The sequence below is a fragment of the Schistocerca gregaria genome, chromosome 3, assembly GCF_023897955.1.
Source record: "Schistocerca gregaria isolate iqSchGreg1 chromosome 3, iqSchGreg1.2, whole genome shotgun sequence".
NCBI lineage: Eukaryota > Metazoa > Arthropoda > Insecta > Orthoptera > Acrididae > Schistocerca > Schistocerca gregaria.
Genome location: NC_064922.1, coordinates 868730708 through 868752080, shown reverse-complemented (window position 1 = coordinate 868752080; position 21373 = coordinate 868730708). Strand labels below are relative to the sequence as shown.

Sequence of the window (21373 nt, the reverse complement as noted above, 5' to 3'; positions counted from 1 at the left end):
GCTCTCACTGAATGGAGCAGTTTGTACTGACTCCAACGTCATTGCAAACCGCTTGGCAGAGCACTTTGCTATGAATTCCGCTTCTGCCAACTACCCCTTGGGCTTCCGCTCCATTAAGGAGCAGATAGAACGTCGGAGTCTTTCTTTTCGCACTCACCATCCTGAATTGTACAATGTTCCATTCAGTGAGTGGGAATTTCGAAGTGCCCTCGGCGCTTGTCCTGATACCGCTCCTGGGCCAGATAGCATCCACTCTCAGATGCTGAAACACCTTTCAGTGGACTGCCAGCGACGCCTTCTTGATCTTTACAACCGCATTTGGGTCGAGGATGAGTTTCCGTCGCAATGGCGGGAAAAAGTCTTGTTGTCCCCATTCTGAAACCAGGGAAGCACCCTTTGGAGGTGGACAGCTACCGTCCCATTAGCCTCACCAACGTTCTTTGCAAGTTGCTTGAACGGATGGTGAGCCGGCGCTTGAATTGGGTACTGGAGTCTCAATGCCTTCTGGCTCCGTCTCAGGGTGGGTTCCGTAAAGGCCGCTCCGCCGCCGACAATCTGGTGAGCCTGGAGTCGGCCATCCGTACTGCCTTTGCCCGCCGTCAGCATCTGGTTGCTGTCTTTTTCGACATGCGGAAGGCGTATGATACGACATGACATCATCACATACTTTCTACGCTTCATGGATGGGGTCTTCGGGGCCCTCTGCTGATCTATATCCGCAATTTTCTGTCGTATCGTACCTTCCGCGTGCACGTCGCGGCCTTATATAGTTCCTCCCAAGTCCAGGAGAACGGTGTGCCATAGGGTTCTGTTGTCAGTGTGTGTCTGTTTTTAATAGCTATTAACGGACTCGCTGCGGCCGTGGGAAATACAGTCTCCGCTTCCCTGTATGCTGACGACTTCTGCCTTTACTACACCTGTATTGGCATTGCAGCTGCTGAATGTCAGCTACAGGGCGCAATCCGCAAGGCGCAGTCTTGGGCTGTAGCACAGTCTTGGGCTGTAGCGCATGGTTTTCAGTTTTCCGCAGCCAAGACCTGCGTTATTCATTTCTGCCGGTGACGCACTGTTCACCCGGAGCTGCGGCTTTATCTTGACGGCGAGCTTCTTAAAGTGCTGGAGTCACATAGGTTTTTGGGGATGGTTTTTGATGCCCGGTTGACTTGGCTGCCTCATATTTGGCAGCTTCAACAGGCGTGTTGGCGGCATCTAAATGCTATGCGATGCCTGAGCCACACCAGGTGGGGCGCCGACCGATCTACTCTCCTACGGCTTTACCAGGCGTTAATCCAGTCCCGTCTGGACTACGGGAGTCTGGCTTATGGCTCAGCATCCCCATCTGTGTTGCAGGTGCTGGACCCAATCCTCCACAGTGGGATACGCCTTGCCACTAGTGCCTTCCGAACCAGCCCCGTGGACAGTATACTTGTGGAGGCAGGTGTCCCTCCACTGTGGTTACGACGCCAACAATTACTGGCTGCTTATGCTGCCCATGTTTTTAGCTTGCCCGGGCATCCAAATTATCGTGTCCTCTTCCCGCAGTCAGTCGTTAATCAGGCAGAACGTCGGTCCCGGTTGGGTTGTCCGATCGCCTTATGTGTGAAACAGCTTCTTTCCTGGCTTGGGTGTTTCCCTGTTCCACCTCCTTTCCGGGCCCCTTTGCGTACACCCCCGTGGTGTGTGCCTCGCCCTTGCCTTCGGCTCGACTTGGCACAGGGCCCGAAGGACTCGGTCCCTCCGGAGGCCTTCCGACGCTGCTTTTATTCCATCCTGGCCACGTATCAGGGCTCTGGCGTTGTCTACACCGACGGTTCGATGGTTGATGGTCTAGTCGGTTATGCACTAACTCTAGGGGACAATTCTGAACAACGTTCGTTGCCGGCTGGCTGCAGTGTTTACACTGCTGAGCTGGTCGCCATCTTTCGTGCCCTAGACTATGTCCGCTCCTGCTCAGGTGAGTCCTTCGTTATCTGTAGTGATTCCCTGAGCGGTTTAAGAGCTCTCGACCAGTGTTTCCCTCGTTCTCGTCTGGTGATGGCTGTCCAGGAGTCCCTGCATACTCTTGTCCCTTGCGGCAGATCTGTGGTCTTTGTTTGGACCCCAGGCCATGTTGGTATACCCGGCAATGAAACTGTTGACCGCTTGGCGAAAGAGGCCACCAGTGCGCCATCTCTGGAGATTGGCCTCCTGGTGGCTGATTTGCGGGCAGTCTTACGCCACAAAGTTCTCTCGTTTTGGGATGCTGAATGGCGAGGTCTGACCACCCCTAACAAACTCCGTGCCATCAAGGACACGACGGCTGTATGGCGGTCATCCATGCGAGCCAACCGCAGGGACTCAGTCGTTCTTTGTCGGCTCCGCATTGGCCACACCCGACTCACACACAGTTATTTACTGTGTCGTGAGGATCCCATTCTTTGTCGTTGTGGGGCGTCCTTGACGGTGGTCCATATTCTGTTGGAGTGCGCCCTTTTAACCGTGCTCAGCAGACTTTTGCAATGCCTGACACGCTCTCTGCTCTTTTATCAGATGACTCTGCCATGGTGGACTTGGTTTTGTGTTTTATTCGGGCAGGGGTTTTTTATCCTTTAATCTGAGTTTTTTAGTGTTGATTCTGGCTTTTAGCCTCTGATTTTAAACTGAGTTTTTAAAGTGTTCTTGGTGGTTAGCTTTTCCTCCTTTTCTCTACGGTCGGCCAACCACCGTTACACTGTGTGTTTTAATTTGTTTTGTCTGGTCTCTGTCAGAGTATTTCATGTCCTGTTTCGTCTGCTGTCTTTCCTGTTGTTCGTTTCTTATTCTCTTCGTGTGGTTTTAGTTTTTATGAAACAAGGGACCGATGACCATAGTAGTCTGGTCCCTTTAATCCCACAAACAAACCAACCAACCTACCTTTCCATGCTTATTCTCAGATACAATGCTTTATACTACCTTAGTGGCAGGAGCGGTATGATTGGGGCTGGGAGCATATTGTCACATGCTGGGACCGGAGGAGCCTTGACCCTGCCTCCTTTGCATGCTGCCTTTGTTTTAATTGCTTTGAGATGTAGTTTTAGCCTCTTTTCCTCCCACAGTGTTTTCTGTGTGTATTATTGAAGTTCAAGAGATGTCCCTTACATTTTTACATGTTTCCCTTTTACTTTTCTGCCTCTCTTGACTATACTAGAAGACATTCTTTACTCTGTAGCAGTCTTTGCCCTTAATCGGGTTATCTGGGGTCAGAAGTGGGAGGGGTTTCTCTCAGCACGGCTGAGCCCCGGAAGACCAGTTGTCTGCTGTAATCTAAGTACAGACCCAATCCATATACTTGTACTACTATGTGAATTCTTGTTCAGCTGTGGCATCAATATTGCCATCAGTTCCTCGCTTTTTCCACTCGTATGTACTTTCGCAATTGAGCACATTTCAGGATACCACCTACCTTCAGATGAAAGAACCCTTGATTGAGGAACTGATGATGCTATTTAATCTCTTCCCCAATCAACAAACCTTAGGTTGAAGAACACACACACACACACACACACACACACACACACACACACACACACACACACACACACTCACTCTCGACTCTTAGAAGCTAATTTCTGTGCTGGTCCTGCACATATCTGTACCGTATAACCTTGAAGAAATACCTCACATTTGGCGCACTATTACATGCCACAGTAGACGCTGTGATGTAGAACCAGATAGTATTCCGTTATGGCAGCTGTGGAGAAACAGGTGGTAGCTTCAAAGTACTGGTGCAGCTGTTTTTACAATCAGCCAACATATGTAGTGTGGCTACCATGTGCAGCTATCAGTTTTCTAATTTGGTTTACTATTTCATAAGTTTATTTGTTGTTTTCTTGTGTTCACTGGTGCATTTAGATTTGTGAAACAAGGCACACCACTATGGTCGTCACTGTCACTTCCTGAGCTGTCATATCTTCCCGAGTATGAGTTTCACCATATTTTCTCAGGCAAACTTTAAACAATGACAAAATTGTCATCAACACACGGGAAATAATGGAGTGAATGCTCGAACTGCAACTGTATTTGCATAGAAGTGAGGAGACTTTCACAGTCATCTTTTTTCATTGCCCAGGCCTGGTAGGAAGATCTGATTCCTTTATCTGTTTGGAAGAAAACAGTTATCCAAAGCAGTTGCAGTTGGTGGACTCTTTAACTATCATCTATGTTCTCACTGTACAGGATCTGAAATTGATACTTTAAAGCAGGGCCGGCCAGAAATTCTGCACACTTGCGCAGCTGCTGCTCATATGCAACTTCCTGATCACAGCGTGCACACTTACCAGATGTGTAAACAGAGAAAAGGAGCTGTCACCACTCATTTAGTGTGTGTGTGTGTGTGTGTGTGTGTGTGTGTGTGTGTGTGTGTGTGTGTAAAACCACAGATGTCACTGCTTCTCTTTACTCATTAGCTGGGATACAATGTACATTGGGCACTCTTACACTGTTTTCACAGTGTGCATTGCAATCATGGGAAGGTATCGTGTTATTCCGTCACCCTGTCGACAAATATCATAGTTCTAAAACAAAACATAAAAACAAATGGTGCACAAGTATGCCAGATTGGTTTTACACCCACATTATAGCAAGAGTATCAAACATGTCTCAATAATTAAAGGGTAATTTTTACACTTGCAAGTATACATTAAACAAATGGTTTAATACCATATTTTTCAGATAACAATATTCGCCCATGTAATGTGGAGCAGAATGAGGCAGAGTTAGTAAATAACATTTCGATGTACCCATCAATTTTCTTAAGGGCGCTTTATGTGGCTTCCTGATCTGCAGTGTTCAGTACACTACACTGCCTATATGAAATGTGTGTTGCGTCTTTGTCGTAAACTTGCACTGGATGCCTATTATTCAGCGCCACAGCAAATGTGCGTTTTCATCTACTGTTGTAAAGAAAATGAAGTTCCCAGTCGTATTTAAATGACTGAGAACACAGCTCTCTTGTTCTTTGCTTTTCAGCAATACTCGCCATTTCTCAGTACGTCTCACATAAGGCTACAGTCTCCAGAGGAAAGAAAGACTGGGTGTCCTTCAGTGCTCCAAGTGCAGCATAAACAAGGAAGCGGAACTGTTGCCGCTCATTTGAGATACGTGTCTAGTTGCAGATGTTGTTGTTTCGCTGTGCCCACTGGTCGAGATGTGCACACTTGTGCTGTAGTTTGCACAATGTGGAGCATTTTTCCAGCCAAGCTTTAAAGGATTCTGTGTTCTTTTCTGGCTACATAAAACTTAATTGCTCCTGCACAATATTTTTCCTGTAACAGGTCTTGAAAGCACAGATAATTACCAAATTCTAGGGCTACAACTTCCATGTGCAGTTTGCTAGCACATTTTGTAAATTTACATTTTCGGGGTGTGCAGGGCAACAATCTATTAGGAGAAAATACTTTTGTTACAGGCATCAGTTTTTGTTCTAAGGCTATGCAACTGCTTTTTAAAAAGATATGAAGTCATATGTACTTAGTGACAGGGTTTGGAGTTAGTGGGTGATATTTTCACATTTTTAAAAGAACCAAGTTTCTTTGATTTTTGAATCATAATGGCTTAATTTATTTGAGATGCATCAGCATTGGTAAATAACTTATTTGGGAGTTGAACATTACTGTTTTTTCATGTATGGCAATTTTTTGCCTTTGAAGGCAAGTATCTTATTTGGAATGACACTGAAGAAAAATGGGGTTTTATCCATATAAATATATCCTTGGTTTCATATTGTTGCGTAATTTCTTTTAATTTAATGCTCTGGCATCCACTAACAATTTCCACATTATTTGCACTGTTTTCTTCATGAACGTGTCGATCCATCCATTAGATAATAAATTCATGATGATGAGCTTATTGCCACTTTCAGAATCTTTTTATACCATTTTTCATAGTAATATAATGGCAGAAAATTTTCTAATACCAATTTTAAAAGCAGCAAAACACTATGTTCAATTATGCAGTGGCTATTTACACTGTTACACAAAATATAGTTTTTGTTAAGTTGTGACTACACAGCATAGCGCTCATGAAAGTTGATCATATAGTGCTTTAAACGTCACTTGAAGGCTTTGTGTTTTTTCATAAGTTTAATAAACTCCATAAATACACATAACAGAGACTTTAGTCATCAATAGTATCTTCTCCTTCCTTATTTACAACAGCCTGCCAATGTTCAGGTAACTTTTCGATTCCGTGAATGTAGAAATCACTTGGTTTTGAAGCAGAGAATTTGTGAAGCAGTGTTTGGAGCGAATTTTTATCTGGAAAAGAAGTTCTTTGAAGGTTGTTAGTGTGTGCAAATAGTGAAAATCTAAGGGCAAAAGATCTGTTGAACAAGGTGGGTGCAGAAAGACTTAACAAACCAACTCTTGTGTAGTATATTTTGTTAGTCTAGCAGAATGTGGGTGGGCATTATTGTATAGTAGTATCACTTCAAGCAGTCATTGCGTCTGCAAGACATCTCAGTTGTTGACAGTGTATGTCAGCAATTATGATTACACCTCGGAGAAGCCCTTCATAGTACACCACATCGTCACTGTTCCACCATATGCATAACATTTTTTTTGTGGAAGCATGCAGATATTTTTATGGGGAGTTGCTGCTTTGTTTTAGCTGAGCCCTTCCCTTCCTTACGTTAGCATAAAGACACCATTTCTCTCACCAGTAATGATACAGGGTAGGAATGATTGGTGTTGTTCATGATCCAGTTGATGATGAGCAAGCAGAGATGCACATATGGCCACACATGATTTTTTGGTTTTGGGTTAGAGCATATATTACCTGAACAACTGATTTTTGAACCTTCATTACATTTGCCAGTTCAGGAGTACATTAAAGTGGATTAATGTGCTTAATGTACATCATCAAACCCAGAAGGTCTTCCTGAATGCCGAGAGTTGCTAATGTCAAAACAATCCTCCTTAAAATGGAAAAATACCATTCATTTCTTATTGTGCTCTGTTCAGTGGCGTTATCTCCATACTTAGCGAAAATCTTTCTGGCTGCCTTTGCTGCTGTCAGTCCTATTGAACACAAACAGGATAATATGTCGGAAATGTTTGATTTCTCCACTTGGCACTCCCATTTTCTAGCATCCACACTCTACCTCCATCACAAATCACAATACGTAGACTCAAATAGCAATAGTGAACTACAAATAAAAAATGACTATTGATTAATAAACCCACAGCAACTGGAATACTGACAGGCAAAATAAAAATACTACAAACTTGTGTACCAACCTAATTACTCCGAACATGGTAAATTTGAAGGGACCAATAAACGATGGGAAAAATGGGAATATGTTAATTCTGAGAATGTAAATATGGGGTTTTGTAATGGAAGTGCTAATAGGTGCATAGGCATGTGATCAAGAACTTTTAACACTTGGCTGTTGCGTATGTCTATCTACAGCTTGGCTCAGCACCTCCATTATACATGGACTAGTTATATTTACTCATTCCATCCATTATCTCTCCATGCCCCTCCTCCCGCCCTCTCACCCACCCTGCAAGATTTTCCATTTCATATATTATCTGAATACGAATAGATACAACACTGGAAAATCCTGGCTGAAAAACAAGTGATGGAGTGAGTACCAGTAACCTCTCAGCACACCTCTAGTAATCTCAGGTGTGGGTAGGCTCATGAGCAAGAACTTCACATAATAGCTGAAATTACAGATTTGTATTTCACTTCACAGTGCACATAAACACAGTTACATTGTTGTTAGCATTTACCTCTAGTAATCTCAGTGTGTGTCCAGATAAATCCCCACTACAATAGAGATGGTACAGGTCAAGAAATAAGTGCTTTGCCTAGTGTGACACTTCATATGTCAATGTTCAGTTGCAACCCTGTGTAATTAACTCTGTGGGGGACGTTGACACCACCTAGCTTTTTTGTTGTTGTTGTTGTTGTTGTTGTTGTGGTCTTCAGTCCTGAGACTGGTTTGATGCAGCTCTCCATGCTACTCTATCTTGTGCAAGCTAATTCATCTCCCAGTACCTACTTATTATTATTATTATTATTATTATTATTATTATTATTTGTTAACCAATGATGCTTAAGAAATTCAAATGGCTGTACAACTTGATTCAAGCCAGTACTAGAGAAGGAAAGTTGCTACTTACCATATAGCTGAGGGGGTAAGTAACGGAAAGGAGAGAAATAAAAATAAAAGAAATTAATAGATTGCATGTGGCAGTGAAATGACGGCTGTGTAGTGCTGGAATGGGTACAGGGAGGGGGCTGGATGGGTGAGGACAGTGACTAATGAAGGTCGAGGCCCAGAGGGTTATGGGAACGTAGGATGTATTGCAGGGAAAGTTACCACCTGTGCAATTCAGAAAAGCTGATGGTGGGAATGATTCATATGGCACAGGCTGTGAAGCAGTCATTGAGATGAGGGTTATCATGTTTGGCAGCATGTTCAGCTACAGGGTGGTCCACTTGTTTTTTAGCCACAGTTTGTTGGTGGCCATTCATGCGGACAGACAGCTTGTTGGTTGTCATGCCTACATAGTATGCTGCACAGTGGTTGCCGCTTAGCTTGATCACATGACTGGTCTCACAAGTAGCCCTGCCTTTGATGTGATAGGTAATGTTAGTGACCGGACTGGAGTAGGTGGAGGTAGGAGGATGTATGGGACCGTTCTTGCATCTAGGTCTTATTACAGGGGTATGAGCAATGAGGTAAGGGATTGGGAGCAGGGGTTGTGTAAGGAAGGAAGATTATATTATGTAGGTTCAGTGGATGGCAGAATACCACGGTAGGAGGGGTGGGAAGGATAGTGGGTAGGACATTTCTCATTTCAGGCCATGACGAGAGGTAATCGAAACCCTGGCAGAGAATCTAATTCAGTTGCTCCAGTCCTGGATGGTACTGAGTTACAAGGGGAATGCTCCTCTGTGGCCGGAATGTGGGAGTTTGGGAGGTGGTGGGAGACTGGTAAATAAGGCACGGGAGAGGAAAAACAAGGCACGGGAGATTTGTTTTTGTACAAGGATGGGAGGATAATTACGGTCAGTGAAGGCTTCAGTGAGACCCTTGGTATATTTAGAGAGGGACTGCTCGTCACTGCAGATGCGATGACCACGGGTGGCTAGGCTGTACGGAAGGGATGGTATGAAACGGGTGGCACCTGTTGAAGTGGAGGTATTGCTGGTGGTTAGTAGGTTTGACATGGCTAGAGGTATTGATGTGGCCATCTTTGAGGCGGTGGTCAGCATCTAGGAAGATGGCTTGTTGGGTTGAGTTAGGACCAGGTGAAGCAAATGGGGGAGGAGTTATTGAGGTTCTGGAGAAATGTGAATAAGGTGTCCTCACCTTCAATCCAGGTAGCAAAGATGTCATCAATGAATCTGAACCATGTGAGGGGTTTGGATTCTGGATTTTTAGGAAGGATTCCTCTAGATTGCCCATGAATAGGTTAGCATAGGATGGTGCCATGCGGGTGCCCATAGCTGTACCGCGGATTTGTTTGTAGGTAATGCCTTCAAAGGAGAAGTAATTGTGGGTGATGATATAGTTGGTCATGGAGACTAGGAAGCAGGTTGTTGGTTTGGAATCCGTAGGGCATCTGGACAGGTAGTGTTTGATAGCAGTAAGGCCATGGGCATTAGGAATGTTAGTGTACTGGGAGGTGGCATCAATAGTGACGAGCAGGGCACAGTGTGGTAAAGGGAGAGGAACTGTGGAAAGTCGGTCGAGGAAATGGTTGGTATCTTTTATATAGGAGGATAGGTTCCGGGTAACAAGTTGAAGGTATTGGTCTAGAGCAGAGATTCTCTGTGGGGTCACAGTAACCGGCCACAAAGGGGTGTCCTAGGTGGTAGGGTTTGTGGACTTCAGGAAGAATGTAGAAGGTGGTAGTGCGAGGAGTGGTACGGGTAAGTAGAGAGATGGACTCCGGGGAGAGGTTCTGTTATGGGTCTAAGGATTTGAGTAATGACTGGAGATCTTGCTGGATTGCTGGAATGGGATCACATGAGCATGGTTTGTAGGTGGAAGTATCTGACAGCTGACGGAGTCCTTCTGCCACGTAATCCTTGCGGTTCAAAACTACGGTGGTGGAGTCTTCGTCTGCAGGTAGGATTATAAGATCGTGATCAGTTTTTAGATGGTGGACTGTGGCTCTTTCTCCAGATGTAAGGCTAGTATGAATGTTGAGGGATCTGAGGAATGATGGTGAGGCAAGGTTCGAGGATAAGAACTTCTGGAAAGTTAACAGGGGGTGGCTTGCTGGCAGTGGGGGTGGATCACGGTTGGATGGAGTAGTGAGCTGAGTTAGGCAAGGTTCAATGTTGGTCTTTGGTTGAGTCTGATTGGTTGGGTTGGTGGCGAAAAAGTATTTCCACTGTAGGGACTGGGAGAAGGAGAGAAGGTCATTAACTAGTCCACCATGGTTGAAGTTGGGAGTGCGGAAAAGGTGAGGCCCTTGGAAAGGACTGATATTTCTGTGGGACTATGGCTTGTGGAGGAAATGTTCATGACTGTGTTGCGGGTCTAGGATTTGAGTTCTGTGTGGTAGTGGGAGGGAGTTTCGGAGGGTGGGGTAAGTGCAGTAGGTCTGCGAGAAGATGTTTGTCAGCTATGAGGGGGTGTGGGGGACGTTTGGAGCTTGTTGTAGAAGTGGTGGACAGTGGTACTCTGAGGTGGGAGTAGGAAGGTAGTGGGATGGAGAGCTTTTTGAGGTGACGTTGTGCATGTTGCTTAAGTTCCTGCAGGGCAAGAGTTTCAATGTGTGTAATGGGTTCCAGGAATCTGGGATTACATAGCATGAGAATTTTGAAGATGGAGAGAAGGTACTGCTAGGAGGATTGGGCTTGGTTGATATGGTTTTGCAGGACTATGTTGGTGAGGGCTAAGGATTGGCGTAATCTGAACGGGTGGAGGTCATTGTGGAAGGAGGGATGGCAACCAGAGATGGGTAATTTGATGGTAAGGCCATTAGAGGTGATTTCATGAGCCAAGCTACAATGCAGGAACAGTATGTGGGACTGGGATCTGGCTAGGGATAAGGAAACTTTTCTATATTGACGCAGATGGAAGGAGCAAGAATCCATGGTGGTGCAGCATCTCCGCTATATGGTGAGTAGCAACTTTCCTTCTCTCATATTGTTAAATTCCAACGGGATTTTTCATTGTTTGATTCAAGCCAAGATGCTCATGGCTCGTCAGTAGCCAGCTATTCATGTTAGCTCCACTGACTTTCTGGGGAGTTAAGAGTTTATGGCCTGGACACAGACACACAGGATTGAATAGCTGAATGCACTTTTTGTTAAATTTTTAACACTTATTACAGAACTGGACAATCCACGAGCTGTGCAGGGTGTATTACAATGTCATTGTTGTCATACAGTAAGGAACATGGGGGAAAACTTGATTTTGAATGCAGTGTAATCTTAATATGGTGCAAAAGTACTGATGGCTTGTAGAGATTGTGCTTCAAGAAATATGTGAACTTCAAGAATTGAACTGATCCTGTTCAAAGAACCAGGAACTGTCTTGAAATGTCATATTACCTGCAGGAGAAGGAGCACTTTAATGTCCATCTTAGAGACACTCTAACTCACTGATGCTCTTTAGACACTGTAAGGAAGTCTTTGTAAGAACTGAAGTGTCTCTGCTCTGTTAATTACATATTTTCTCACATTTGGAAATAATATAGAAATGGGGGTAAAAATGCAAACTATGAAGTAAATCTTGCATTATCACTCAGTCATGTTTAACTAGGCTTCCACGAATGATGCCATTCTTTACAACATTCCTGTGTTTCTGTTATCTTTTCAATACCTACTGCATTCCACTACATAAAGAGCTCTTTTTATTCCCCATGAACATAATCATAGGAATCAGTCAACATAGGTTTCCGTACTTGATTTCATTGTGCACATCTTCTGTGCATGAATTGATGTTTTATGTAAGTTACCACTCTGCTCATCTGTCCAAACTTCTCGGTTATTATCTTATCTACTACATTTCTCATCACAGTGTGTGAACTTAAATGTAGTGAACAGTTGTTTATCTAGTGCTGTAATGTACTGCCTCCCCATCCTCAACCCCAACCCCCGTCCCCTTTCATTTTCAACCAAGGTCTTCTGACACTTTATGTGTGCGTCAAAGTTCAACTTTAAATATCAAACCATTGGTGTAACAAGGTTTTGGTGAGTATCAAATTTCACTTGGGTTATGTCCAAATTTTCAGCATCTGCTTTTTGTTGCCCCCCCCCCCCCCCCCAATTGCATTATAGATATAACTTCATTGTGTATACACCATGTGACAATCGGGAAATTTGGGAAAAATCTGGAAATGTTTTGACTGGTAAGAATTGATATGTAATTGATAAGTCAACAAAAAATTTTACTTTAGCGTGCTACTGCAGAATAATACTGCAGGAATGAAACACAAACAAAAGAATAACACCAAAATAAAACTTCAGTTGCAAAGAAAATACACTATTTATAACAGCAGAACACAATGCTCACTCAAGTGCTGCCAAGAGCACAATGTGTCAAAGGCTTTGAGACAAAGACTATGCAATATTTAGTAACAACAAACTGCTTTTGATGAACATGACATCAAATATGTTTAAATTTGTAACAGGGCGCAGGAGAATGTTATGAATGGTGGTCGGAGACGTGTTGTTCTCAAAATAAATTTCCTTTTAGGCAAGATTAATTATGTTGTTGGATTAATTATGTTATATGTGAGAGAAACCAATGAATTTCTTAAATTGTGGAGCATTAGACTCTCACTCAAAACTTAACACTGAAGACCAGCAACTTAGAAAATTTTGGGCCCAGAAGACCAGCCATTTATGCTATGATTTAAATTTTTTTCTGGCACACTAAAAAAGACCAAGCTTCAAAGGTAGTTTTCACATTTATTTTAATTTTTCGTAGATTCCACAATAACAATGGCAAAGAGTATGGTTATCCTTTAAAAATATGTAAAGTGAATTCTTGATCTTGTAACTGGCTTTTTTATGGGACAGTTGAAGTACTCACTGTAACATGTATTCAGCTAGGTAACCCACAAAATGTTTGGTGCACAACAGTGAAATGTACAATCTTGCTTGTCAGAAATATTCAACTGTGCTCTTAAGATCTGCCTACCCCATCCTTGGGGAAAAAACAGCAAAAAAAAGTTTTGACAATCAACGTTATATGAAAAAGCTTAGCTTTTCATGTAGTTGTATGACATCTATAGTATTTTAAAGCATTAACTTTCGCTATTTGTGTGTTCGTGTTACTTAACAGTGATGTTGCTGTTGGGTGACTACATCATGTGTCCTGTGCTCTGAACATCCGCTGTCATTGACTGGTGAGATCACTTGCTGTGAGCTATGAGTGGGTGATAAAACCACATAGCAATCTCGATTTCAGCACTTTGGAAGCTACCATGCTGTATTTAGTGGAAATTGTCTTTATACTCCCGTAATATGAAAATATGCAGTGTAAATGTTGTCATGCATCAAAGATCTTTCCATTTTTTTTCTAAAGTGCCAAGAAGTTCTGTGGCAATGTGTAAAATCTTTCAGCACCAAAAAAATTTATATTCAGTAGAGGTACAATGTATTTTTAACCGGGGATTCTGGGAAAAATCCAGGATGTTTTTCCTTTTCAGTTCCACCATGAACTTACAGTATGATATTTTTGGTGGGCAGATGGCATGTTGTAATATTAGTACAAAAATTATTACCCATTGTTGCTGCCCAATTTGTATTTGTTAATTTTATTAAGGTGTATTTTTTCCCCAGAATTGTTTTATCTTGTGGCCAGTAGGTTTTGCTTTTCATATGTATTCTGCATGTAAAAAAATGTAACACAGTTCAATACAAAAGGATTACCTGGAAAGAAATGTCTCATAACGAGGGCAGTGACAGCAATTTTTGATACGAGTGTGCATTTTTTTGTGCACTGTGCGCATCTATGGTAGTATTAAAAGATCATATGGTAGTATTAAAAGATCATATGGTAGTATTAAAAGATCATATGGTAGTATTAAAAGATCATATGGTAGTATTAAAAGATCATATGGTAGTATTAAAAGATCATATGGTAGTATTAAAAGATCATATGGTAGTATTAAAAGATCATATGGTAGTATTAAAAGATCATATGGTAGTATTAAAAGATCATATGGTAGTATTAAAAGATCATATGGTAGTATTAAAAGATGATATTGGATAACTAATGAGGAGGTACTGAACCTGATTGGTGGGAGTGGGGGAGAAATTTATTGCACAACGTGACTAAAAGAAGTTATTTGTAGATATAACACATTCAGAAGAATCGAGGAGTTGTCAATTTGCTAAAGTAATGAAGTGAAGTGTGGTGTCTAAAAATTGTAGAGAGAGAATAAGGCTTGATTAGAGAAAGCCGTATCGAATGGATGTAAGGTATGCTGAGATAAAGAGGCTTTTACAGTAAAAAAAAGGCATGGTGTAATAGTAATTTAAACTGCATGCTGTGAAATATGAAGTTCGTGCAATTCTTTCAAAAATAAACAAACAAAATTCTGTTCATAGATAAAATGTGAGGAACAATGATGATTAGTTTTGCATAAAAGAGGGCTGACCTCTTTTGTGATGAGCAAAGTTTTTGATCTTTTATTATCAAGAATAAACTCACTAAAGAAGTGAGCAAAATCATTTTACATACTGCTGTTTGACAATATCTTTTACAATAATTTATGAGAAGGAAATATTATTACATTCCATCCTGAATTTTCCGTCATTTGATTTTTACACTAATTTCTTATCTTATTTTGTCTGTGTCCATAAAACTTTTAATAAACCCCTTCCAAAGAGTTAATAATTTATTGTAGAGACTTGATGATTTCATTTGTCTGCTGGCGAGTTTTCTGGGTTGTACAGCCATGGCCCACGAATCATTTCCATTCCTAGCATTTCATCCAGTGCTGCAATGGACTGCTTCAGTGGTGCTCCTGGTTCCGATAAGCCTTGTTGAGCAATTGGAATGTTTCATGGACCATGGCCATACAACGGAGAAGGCTCATGGGCAAAGATATCAGATCATAAAAGCTTTCAATGCATAACTTCATTTTTAAGTATTAGGGACCTAAAAAAATTCCTGTTTGTAATAAATGCTAATATAGTTGTGAATTCTGCTTCAGATTCTGAAATTAGCAAGGTTATTTCATAGCAAATTGTATCCAGATGAAATATTTTATGAGAGAGAGTTTGAAGTAGATTTATTTTATGCTTATAAATATTGAAAATTTAACCAATTCTTGGTTACTGGTGTTACACATCATATGGCAAAGCCCAGTTTGGAAACATAATGTGTGTAAGAACATGTGTAAAATCAAAAAGAGCATGAACGCAAAATCTATTAATGTGCTCAATGCTCTGGTGCACACTAATTGTGGATGATTGAATTGCCTTTGTAAGATACACACTGCATATTGCAATATAGTACTCGACGCTGAGATGTAGCGTCTTAGAACAAAGAAAGCATTTAAGTTTGTCTGCTAGCTTAAGTTCAAAAGTAGATTTAATGCCGACATTTTAATGTGGGTGTTTTGGGCACTGAGCATTTTGAACTTCGTTGTCAAATACAAGTAGTAGTCAGGCCAGAAATTTCCTTTTTACGATACTGCCAACCTCGGCAAGTATTCTTTTTTTGTGGAGGGGGAGTGAGAGGAGAGGAGAGGGGGAGAGAGAGAGAGAGTTAAATCCTGGTCCATCAGAGATTGATTTGACCTTCACAATTCCAGACTGTATTGGTGATTGCAATGACCATATGTCAGTTCTGTGAAAGCAGAACTGACTGGCTGCTGTGTGAGAGAGGGGTGGGGCTTGTTTCCCTGCACTGCTCCTGACCCTCCTGGTGGCCAAAATTCTGGTTTGTTTACATTGACAGCCAACTGACAGTTTATTGTGTCCAAATTCTGCAATTTGGCTACCAGAAAACAAGACCTATCGACTTATTTTTACTACGCCAAAAGTCTTCTTCTAATGTCTGAATAGTTATGTTTTGTTCCATTTCTAAATTGAGTGCCCTGTCAGTTATATCTTTAGCATTGTCAAGTAGGAGCTGCACAGCTATGAAAGCCTACGAAAGGTCAAAATCAATGTTCTGCAGATTTTGTAATTATTGAATTGGGTGGGAATAGAAAATGTTGAGAAATACTTCAAATTGGAGAAGTGCACTGATAACAGGTAGGAATATGCTGCTTCTCAACAAAAACGGTCATTTTTTAAAGTTTAAATGGAGGCAAAAGAGAAAACAAGCAAAGGACATTTTGGAAAAAAAAAACTGTTGGAAGTTTTTGCAATAGCAGACATTATAGTCAAAAATCTCCAGTCATCACTCCAGATGCAAACTTCTCCAAAGATAAATGCTATGTTTTCAGGTCTCTAATAATTACAGGTGTTTTTCTTCCTTCAGTTATCATGTTCTGTAAATATACTCCACAAAATTCACAATGTTTGATGGGCAAAATATTATCCTGATATAAAGACTGACTACTAGCTACTGAAATGTTGGTTTCCCATCTAGGGGGAGCATCAGTTGCAATACTTGTTTTGAGTGACTGCTGTAGACAAAGAAACATAATTGTTTGTATAATGGATTAATGTTTTCTTCAATGTGAGAATGGTTTTGCCTCCAGTGACTTGCACTACACAATATGCAAGTCACTTCCCAGGTAGTCTACAAATCATGTAATGATGCCCTGTATCATTAGCATATTTATCACTATTGAACCACAAATATTTTGTCATTTGCTCAATCATACTTTTTGTAGTAATGGAATTTTTTTTATTATTAATATGCTGTTATTTCAGGGAAGCTGCCAGAGAATGCAGGAGGAAAAAGAAGGAATACATCAAATGCCTGGAGAACAGAGTAGCTGTGCTAGAAAATCAAAACAAGGCCCTTATAGATGAACTAAAACAGTTAAAAGATCTTTATTGCCAACAAAAAACTGAGTGAGCTTGCTTTAGCAGCTGATATTACATCCCATCATACCGTGCTGATTTTTCTCAGCTATAAGGTGATCAGTTCATTGATCTTTATTTCTATTGGAAAATGGAGACATAGCTGTGATTAGCCTTTCCCACAAGGTTGTATGTTTGGAAACAAGACAGACTAATGTACAAAACATATATTTTTACAAAGAAGTTGCTATTAAGTAACGTCGATTTTAACTACAGTGCGTAAAAAACAACACTGTGTTGACAGGAAGGAAAAATGTTGATGTGCTGTACTGTAACTGTTGGGGAAAAAATCTCCTGTGAACATACTAATATCTAATGCTGGAAATGTGATTGGTGATAAGCGAGTTCTTGGAAGTGAACTGCAACAGATGACTTGCTTAGTGCATTTAAAAGGCTTGTGATGTGAATATATGAAGTGTAATCAACACCAAAGTATCCTGGCTTACTGGAGAGAGACAATTAATGTAAAAAAATCTGTCCTTGTATAGATTATATATATATATATATAAATATGATATATATACCAGAAAATATAACTATATTTTGTTTGTACAAATAATGAAAAAGCATTGCATTATATGTAAATGTTGTTCTTGTACATCAGCAACATTGCAGTGGTACATACTCAGGGGCTGGTTCGTGTACTTCATGTGCCATACAATTCATAGTTTTCTTTTTATGCCTTACCATTTACTAATCTAGTGTTCAAGGACATACTAATTTGGAAACAAACCAGATGCATCTTTTGTAGTCAGTGTTTTAGAAAAAGTGGCAATGCTTTTTCTGTTTGTTTTGTGATATTTGTTGACGATTTTAAATGTAAAATATTTTAATGGTATGCAGGGTAATAGAGAGCTAATGAATTTTAAATCGTTTTCCAGATGTTTACTTCTATTCATTCACAGGTGTTTTTCTGACTCAGGCGCAGAATTCTGAAGTGACTAGAAGCTACAGCTTTTTAACTTCTTAACTCTTCTTCTATTGTTTTTCAAATAAGGAGTTCATGTGGGTGATAAGCAGACTGTTTGCATGCAGGAAAACTTATCTACAGTTATTCATTTCATTGACTGAAATAGAGCTGGGGAGAAGTAGCATCGATTTTGAGTCCTATCTTTGAGGTTTTTATCATTGTACGATCCCCCCCTCCCCCCCCCCCCCCCCTTCCAAAAAAATAACCATAAAGTTATTAGGAAATTTTCAAATCTTTTCAAATTTTTAATAGATACTCAGTAAATTACTAAAACTACTTTGGAAAAATAAGTCTTTTGCATATTATACTTAGCAAGTTTTGATTTGTTTCATTACTTCTTGTTAGTGCTCTAGATGGATATGGCATAATGAACACTAAAGGGTAAAAAATCACTGTCCTACAGATTTCTGGTTATTGGGACCATTATAGTCATTCAGAAATGTTATACTTAAATATTAGTGTTGTCTAAACAGTACATGATTTGCTAGCTGAGTCTGGAAGATATTTGAGTTGCTGTAAATCATGCTCTGTTTTAAAACGCACCCAGTCATTCAGGAAGAGATCCTATGTGAAGAATTTTCAGAGGAGGAAAATAAAATTGTTGTTGGTTCTTTTCTTTAGTACTTACTTTCTTTTATTGTAATTAATTTTGGAGCTTTAATTTTAGTGTATCACTGCTGTCTTAAATACACACAAAAAATTCCAAAGGTAAGTTCATAAGTATTGCTGTGACTCATAGGTTCATGTTCTTTGCTGGATACAAACAGTAATAGAGGTGAAATGTTTTGCACTCTTATTACAGTGGACATTTATGGCTATTTTATCTGAGAGTTGGTATGGATAGTGCAATAAAAGTGCAACTGAGGAAAGTTTAAGAAATGGAAAGTGGGTATTTTCTCTAGAGCATGCATTAAGACAACAGCTTGCTCCAACCTTATTTTATAAGTCCTCTGCACCTTGCACACTGAATGCTTTAATAACTGTTCTCATTAGCATGTAGCTATTATTCCACAATTTCTGTAAAGATGGATAAACTGTTTCTCTTAAGATTGACTGGTGTGATCAGGAAATAAAGTGTTTCTTTGTCATAATATTAGCTGCTGTATTCAGCTGCTAAAGCAGATTGTGCCTCTGAAGTAAGAGTACTGTTGGTGCATATTTTGTGAGCAATTATCTGTGTGAAATCAACCTCAGTTAAGTAAATCATATTGGAATATGAATGTTTTCCTATGCATTGGTGTAATACTGTGCACTGGAAACTGAGAGGCGAGAATGGTCAGAAAAACTTTCCTCTTTTTTCTTTCTTCCAATAATAATTATCCAGTGGAGTTAATTAGACTTTCAAATTATTAATGTGACAATGCATGGAAATGTTTGTTCAGCTTCCCATTTTTCAAATGATGTATAAATGTGAAGAAACACTATTACCTGGTTTTATTTGTTATTGTGTATATTTATGTCATGAGTTTTGTTAAAAAGGAATGTTTACACAGAGTAAACCAGAAATGTTGCAGTGTGTTATGAGCAGTAACTGAGAACTTTCTGTGACTGTTCATTCTGTTTAAAACTAAACTATTAACGATGATATGAGTCATAGAAGAAAATTCATCTATATAATTGAAGAGAAAATTGTATTGTTTATTGACAAGTGCTCTGGAAAACAAGAAAAATTGTCGTGCAAAATGAATGTGGTTTATATTGCAAATCATTATTCAAGAATAATGTGTATACACTGGCCATTTCTTGTGCTCTTTGAACACAGATAACTTCATGGTGTTAAATGTGCCAAATCTGAATCACAATGACCTGTGCTATGTACTGCTTATGAACTACAAGAAGAGATCCTTACATTTAATGTTCTTGTAACTGTGTGTGTGTGTGTGTGTGTGTGTGTGTGTGTGTGTGTGTGTGTGTTTTAAAGTAGGGGTGTGTGTGTTTGTGAGAGTATTGTATGAAGATGCTGTTAAGGCTTTTTGAATGTTGTGGATTTGGAAATATAAACTAGTTTTAACGGAGTTATTTTTGTATGGATTACTGTAACAAAGCTCTATTAACATCTGCATTGCAAGCCACAGTTACATGATACTACAGGTTTCATATTACACATTGATTGCAAGAACATTGTCAAAAAGAAAGGCAAGTGCTGTGTTCCAAGCCTTCACAACAAAATAAATTTGTTGCACTTTGATACTTACTGTCCCTATTTTTAACTATGTATTTGCACAACTATTTCACATCCCAATGTTGGTTATATTTAATGGATAATATTTTGGTTTTGTGTGTGTTTGTGTGTGTGTGTGTGTGTGTGTGTGTGTGTGTGTGTGTGTGTGTGTGTGTGCACGCGTTTGTGTGTTTGTGTGTGTGTCGCGCACGAACTTCCTGAATGTATATTTGTAATTGTGTAGGTACTGTGAGTTTATGGTACAGATGTTAATAGTGTACTTGTTGTCAAGTGTTGATCTTAGCGTATATATTATGAGAGAGAGAAAGAGAGAGAGCGAGAGACAAATTATTATTGTAAATATGTGTATTTTTACAAATTGGAAAAATTAAAGGTGGTTTTTTTCTTGTATAAAAATAGGCTCAAGGTTCTCCTTGTCCTAGTTGTTGCCTTCTTTTGTAAACTTTTCTTGCCACCTAAGTTTTATAAATAGCACATTTTGTAAATATGTCTGAATAATAGATGGTCAAGTAAACATATACTGAATCAACAAAATACAGTTCACTTTAATTTGTTGTTTTGTAAATTTATCCTTTCACATAAATGAGGACATTTTATGAAAGCTTGCCATACAATTTCTGTTTCATGTCCCAATCCGACTGTGAGGTGGGTTTTGTGTTTAGTAATGTACTATTCTAAGTTACACTTTTGAACTTCACAAATATGCAGTGTTCATATGTTGCTGCTGTGTCTTGTCTCTGAATAACTTGAGTTCCGTAACGTATACTGACCTTCTGCATATATTTCTACAACAGATGACTTTATACTACAAAAGTAATTGTAAGTAACGGAACTATAGTCATGAAATATTTTTGCACAACCAAAAACAAAGTGATTTGTTAACTCACCAACTAAAGTAGCAATAAGATTTAGTTGCAGATGGCAAACTATACAATAAACTAAGGGAGGTCCTCCAGATACATACATTCAAGGAAGTGGGTAATATTTACAACGGGCATCAATTATTTTATGCCTAATTTTGTTAAAATAATTAATATTTGATAATAAATCTATGGAACTGAATAGAAGGTCCAAGGGTGGCACAAAGATGCTGAAATATGTTTGGGCATTAAAAAGTAACTTATTTGCATAATATGGGGAACCAAATCTCTACAACTTAAAAGATAATGTGGGACACAATTCTGGTATTGAGTTGTAGCACAGGATCAATCTTGACATGCTATTGTTGACTGTGTTAA

The 21373-nt window shown here is 40.0% G+C and overlaps 1 protein-coding gene across 5 annotated transcripts in view; it reads left to right on the top strand.

Annotated features, from left to right (window-relative positions):
• The window catches only part of LOC126354898 (cyclic AMP-responsive element-binding protein 1), a 72244-nt gene extending 51575 nt beyond the window's left edge, over window positions 1-20669 (top strand). For all 5 annotated transcript variants that reach the window (XM_050004958.1, XM_050004959.1, XM_050004962.1 and 2 more), the window contains one exon: window positions 16831-20669. In XM_050004958.1, coding sequence (XP_049860915.1) covers window positions 16831-16978 — 148 coding nt within the window. In that variant the 3' untranslated portion in view covers window positions 16979-20669. The remainder of the gene's footprint in view (window positions 1-16830) is intronic.
• The last annotated feature ends 704 nt before the right edge of the window (window positions 20670-21373 follow it).